Here is a 6,000-nt window from a genome sequence, read left to right as displayed (position 1 = left end):
GACTAGACAGGTACTGTAAATGTAAAAAAGGTATGCATTATTTTTACTCGTTGGACACACAAATCTATCACCCGAGTAACTGATATATAATGATTTCATATGTGGCAAGTCTCGTGTGATGGCTTCACACGGCCCAGTGATAAGAAATCTTCATTAGTTTGTTGTGTGGTGACATATATCCAATTCCAACACAGCAAAGAAATCCCATTTTTATGAATTTATAGAGTTTTGCCTTGGACTTTTAGTGGCTCCAGGCTTTCACCTACCAACTAACTTTCATATAACCTACAAAGTTTAAATCAACAAAGTTACTACCTGGTAACTAGACATATGGTGGGTTCACAGCACAGAGAGGGAAGATCTTCACCTCAGTGCTGACTACTGTGCTTGTGTAGGCATCCTGGAGTTCACATTTAACATCTTTTCTTGCACACACCTCTTCACGCAGTCAGAGCACAGGCAACCTCAGGTGTCCCCACATACAGTGTTAAAAATCAAAAAGCAGCTTCCATCTTCTGCCATGAGAGACGAACCACTTGCTGTTGTTTCGGAGTGCTGAAGCTGCACATGGAGCACGAGGGACCTTGTGTGCAATATTTGCTCACTTTCCAAAGCTGAAAGGTAGCATGTTCAAAACTTGCAAGGTAATTATCACTGTATGGGCCCTAATTTTTAATAGAAATGATGAAAATTAAGGTAATATATTTCTCAATACTTCTTCATAAAAATCCCCTCCTTATCCTCTCCTCAGATGCCTGACATGCTATTGAGATTTCTGATTCAAAAACATTTAGGGTTGCTCCTGTGTCATATTGTAGTGCAATCAAAAATGGGTGAGGAAAATCATGTTGACCCAAAACAGAAGACACATAAACGTGGAACAGAATGGAAAAGCTACCAAAACACTGTTATATTTACCAAAGTGGACTGTGCTCCTGAAATGGCCAATGTCATCATGCTAGCAATTTCAGCAGCTTGTGTTGATCCTGAATATGCTAAAAGTAGCATAATTTGTGCATCTGACTGGTGAGAGATTCTTTAGTAATGTTTCATTCCTAACGAACGTGTGTTTTGTTCTCCATCTGGGCTTAACTCCACATGTTCACCTTCCAGTAATGCCACTTGCACGCTTTGTCTGCTGGGTGGGAATTTGTTCTTTTTTACACAGCAGATGCACTCACTGTACGGCTTTCAGTGGACTAAGTAATTCATGAATATGGCTCTTAGTTCTCTTGTCGGAGAATCAAGAAATGATGCCGAAGGTGTTAAACACTTTTTTTTAGCTTTCAAGGTAGCGGTCCCCAGTATCGACCTCCCAACATACTCTTAACTTTCCTCAAACAATCAGTGGAATTATTCAGAATCCAAATAAAAACACAAACTTTCCTTTATTATTTTTTCTTACTGCAACAAATACTTAAATGCTTTGGTGCAGCCCTGCTCTTTGATTTCTTTGAATTTCAAATTTGGTCATGTCAAAAATTATCACAAAGGTTTTTTTGTTTATCTACATAGTTTTTAACCAAAATTACATTATAACACACGAACACAGTCTTCTCTTTAAGGCACAACACATCATTATGCACATTCTGTTTGCCAAACTTATAAAAGAGACAATATTATATAACCCTCTCCCTCCCCTGCCCCCCCAAAAGAAAGAAAAATTGCATCCACTTCCAAAATCAGCTGCTAATAAAGTCACAGTAAATTATTTTCATCAATAATTTACACAAATTACAGGTCTAGACAGGATTGTCATTATACAGTCTGAGTGCATTCCAATTCAGATTTTCTGGGTTAGGTAGGCTAAAGTCTGGTTCAAACCTCAGTGCTGAGAATATATCCCATTTTGAGGAATGTTGTTGAACACCACCTTGTCGGCTGGAAAACGCATGTTGGTGCTTTGCCAGTTTGAGTCCTTTGTTCACTCCTGTCAGGGCTCACTTGGTGTGTACCAGCAACCTCCACAGTTTTAATTCATTTAAAAACGTTGCATATATAAGACCATAGAGCTTCTTTACGTAGCACTAACGTTTCAACTCCATTCAGCAATCTGAATTCTTCAGTTTGGAATTTTTAATTCCAAATATTTCTTCCCTTCTTAAGACAATTCATATGTGTAAAGCCAGAGGCATTGAATCACACATAAAAATTCAGTGTACTTGAAATATATATATATATATAAAAAAAAAGGATCGCCAACTTTAGAACACAGTTACAAATACTCTAGTTCCAGTGCTTGATGGAGAGCCAAGAGGTCCGAATGACTGGATATCCTCCAGAAAGGCATGTTGTGCTGTGTTTGTTAGAGGGGGGAAAAGGTCAGGAAAGATGAACACTGTGACACAGGGCGGTATATGACACACGAGGCTAGCCAGATTACCACCAATATTTTACACCACTGTGTTTCTGGACTGATTTTTGCTAGTGAAGTACTGACAAAAATCAGAGCAAAATAGATCTGAGCTCAATAGTTCAACTGAAGTTAAAATAATTAGATAGTCTTTCTTAACAGTTTCTTCGGAAAGAGCCCGTTATTTAGTAAGGGCTATTTGCTAATTGTTAGCATGCAAACCCATATGAAGGAGCATTAACAGGAAATCCCTTTCTGCAAATCCCTTTCTGCTCCACTTATTAGACTTCGCAAAATACTGAATGATTATTTAAAGGGCTATAAGACTTTCAGTAAAAGAGGCTTCACACACAACAGTTTGAAACAGAGTTGAATTACGTTTTTCTCCATCTAGGGGGAAAAAAGAAATCTCTTTGGATAAGAAAGTAACACATTTCTGGTTTTAAAAAAGGTAATTTGCATTGCAGAATGCATCAGTGTCTGGGAGAGATGCAGATATATGCACTATTCTCCTTCAGCAATTCATCAGAATAGAAAAAAACCCCATACTTTCATGTTGTGTTCAGATCTATTTGTAATGTGCTATATTCATCCCTCTCTCTGAATTCTGCATCTATCCATGCAATACAGCCAACGTTAAGAAAAAAGCATGCCAAACTGGAAAGTACACAATCCAACCACCTTTGTTTAGCACAAAGTATAAAAGACCCATCACCAGTACTGTACCTATATTAAAGAACCATTTGGAATGAGCATTTTGGTTATTTTCATTTTTTTTTCCATTCCGGCTACAACAGTAAAAGGGCACTTTATTTTGCTACTCCTAGCACGACGATATTGACATCTCTTGTCCTGTGCAGACGTCGTCAGGTAAAAATTTTCAGTTTCTGCACACTTCCAAGGTTATACTGGGAAGTATGGTGCAAATTACTAATTTGATCTGTTTCTGAACATTGAAAACTTATCTGGTGAAATTTAGACTTGAATTATTATTGTGAGAAAATTGAATACTTCTAAAGAAACAGTTCTTTTTAAGAAACACAGACTTGTTGCACAATCTCTATGTTGTGTTCTTTTACCTTTTGCAGATATGTCCTTCTTGAAGCAAATTATATATTCACCATACTTGCTCCAGTAAACTACAAATCTTCATCTATGTTAGCAAAAAATTTGCACAGTCCTTTAGATGTTTTTCCACATTTTCTGTAACACTTCTCTTGAAACCTCCCTGATTTCACCATTTAAAGGAAACCACCACCCAACCATCATATCATAGCCCTTTCTATCTCTTCTGTTTATCTTTAATTTGCTTGAAGCTAGTCAGACATTTTTGCTGCAATCATTTTTCATTTATTTTTAAAATAATTTTGCATTTTTTTCTTTCCAAACTGAAGTGAAGCAAATGCTAGAATCCAAATGGTTCATTTTATTCTAAGTTTTGATCTCATCATGCTCTTGTTGCCTTGCATCTGTGGACTGAAATTATTTGTCATTCTGTCATTGTGCAACACTGACAGAAATGCAAACAGAAAGGCTTGCATTAGTAGCTATGTATCACACCAACATTTCAGGAGACAGGTTACCTTTTTTGCTGCCTGTTCTTCTTCTACACCATCCCCAATTACAACATATACTACTTTTCTGCCAAACCTTTGCATTATTCGTTCAAAGCAACTTTCTTTTCCTGGAAGATAAATGAGATAAGAGTTCAGAGTGAAGTTACCTGATTAGCTGCATGTTCTTCATCTCGGCCATCTCCAATCACAACATAAGTTATGTTAGTGCCAAATCTGGACACTATACGCTCAAAACAGCTCTCTTTGCCTGAAAAACAATGCACTACTTATTCAAGCTATCAAGTGAGTTATGGTGAAGCCCTACAAAGGATTATTGCAGTGGTAAGACATTGTTACTACCACTTTTTAAAAGTTCCCAGCCTTGGGATTTAGAGCCAAAACCAGTAAGAAGCAATTATTTCCCTTAGTGACACTAAGCTGTTCCAGGTAAACTAAATCTCTTTCTTTAGAGTTACAGGAAAGCCACTAAGATAAAGGAATTAGCAGCACTGCAAAAATGAATAGGTCAGTGAATGAATAATTGAATTTAAATATTTCCCTATTATTGTAGTAATATTTTTTCATGGAAAGCAGGAATTTTATTTCTAATGTATCTGCAACAATGAGTGATGTAGCAATGGAAGAAGTGTTCAAAGAACAATCGACAAGCAAAATAAAATTAGTTCCAGGGAGAACTTCCATGAAACATTTGGCTCTTTTGGAGAAATGAGGGAGCAAGCAGGCTAAGCCAGTAACAACCACAAGCAAGATTGAAAGGGACCAAGCAAAGTCATCTACTGATCTTCTTGTTGTACTGCAGGTTCAGTTTTACCAACAAATGCTTGTGCTATCGATCCTAAAACTGTCCTAATGTGATGATTTCACTGTTTCCAAAGGCGATCTCCATATTTAATAAACCCTTTCCATTAGGAAGTTTCTCTTTAACATGCGACCTACACGTGCCCCATTGCAAAGAAATCATCACCTATTGTCATACCTCCCATCAACATAGAGAAAGATTATTTCTTTCCTTTCTGCAATAGCTTTTTACCTTGTGTGTTATTATGTCTGTCCCCGCCCCAGGTTTTTCAGTCTCTTCTCACAAGCTCATGATTTCTCGATCTCTGATTCTTACTCCTCTCCTCTTGCTTTTTTTCAGCTGGCCCACAAAAAAGGGCTTATGATTAAGAAAAGCATCATGTGTATTAACTGAGTGAGGACGAGATTTCAGTGTGTGCAAGCAACAGCTGCAATTATAGTCCTGTGCTCAGCACAGTGCAGAGATCACTGAGATTAAAAGTAGAGAGACCTTGTACCCAACAGAGTTTTCTGTGCTCCCGACAGGGTTGTAACACCGGCCACACTGTTCCCAGAAGGAATTCTTGGTGCAGAATTACTTCGACAGAGCCTCCAGAGACTGTGCTTCACTTCACCACCCCCTTCTGTGCTGTCGGCACTATTTCTTAATGCTCCTTCCTTTGGTCCGAGTGCAATCTCAGTGACCGAGTCCAACATGTACAGGCTGTATGACAGATGACATTCATTCCAGAGGCTGCTCGGTACCATGTAGTATTTGGGATACTTTGTGCCGTGATTTAAGTTTTTAAAGTATTTGAAGCATTTCTGTCTAGGGGACAGCTACAGCTAATTAAAGGATAGTTTTTCCTGACACTGCTAGCATATGCATTGGTTTTTCACTTGTGAAAATAATTTAGTAAATATATTGTAATGCTTTTGTCAATGAAGTGTCACACTCCATGTTATATAAGGTTTCATAGGTATAGAAATTAAGCATTCCTGAATTAATAATTGGTAAATGACAAAATCTGCCAAAATTATCAGTCATTGTAGGCTGTGTCACACTTCACAGGAATGATAACTTTTCTTGGTTTACAAGAAAATTTTGGATGCGATTTCCAAACCTCATAAATTTCCAAACTGTAATACACAAGAGGCACACAGTTATCAACAGAATAGGGAAGTGCCTTTGTGGCATCCATCAACACAGCTTCTGTTGGTAACAGTTGTCATTACCATCACTGATGTACTGTGCTTCCAGAAAAAGCTTGCGAAGCGGTGGCCTAGCTTACA

General features: G+C 37.9%; 1 protein-coding gene across 4 annotated transcripts in view; it reads right to left on the bottom strand.

Moving 5' to 3' along the window:
* Positions 1-2,215: 2,215 nt before the first annotated feature.
* Positions 2,216-6,000, bottom strand: part of EYA4 (EYA transcriptional coactivator and phosphatase 4) — a 50,152-nt gene continuing 46,367 nt past the window's right edge. For 3 of the 4 annotated variants that reach the window (XM_072857914.1, XM_072857917.1, XM_072857918.1), the window contains 2 exons: positions 3,937-4,037; positions 2,216-2,296 (listed from right to left, as the gene is read on the bottom strand). In XM_072857914.1, coding sequence (XP_072714015.1) covers positions 2,216-2,296; positions 3,937-4,037 — 182 coding nt within the window. Of the gene's footprint in view, positions 2,297-3,936; positions 4,038-4,076; positions 4,178-6,000 lie in introns of all 4 variants that reach the window. The other variant, XM_072857913.1, reaches the window with a different exon arrangement.

This window comes from Ciconia boyciana, chromosome 3, assembly GCF_034638445.1.
Source record: "Ciconia boyciana chromosome 3, ASM3463844v1, whole genome shotgun sequence".
Classification (NCBI taxonomy): Eukaryota; Metazoa; Chordata; class Aves; order Ciconiiformes; family Ciconiidae; genus Ciconia; species Ciconia boyciana.
Note: the sequence above shows the minus strand (reverse complement) of the source record. Positions and strands in the feature narration are given on the sequence as shown.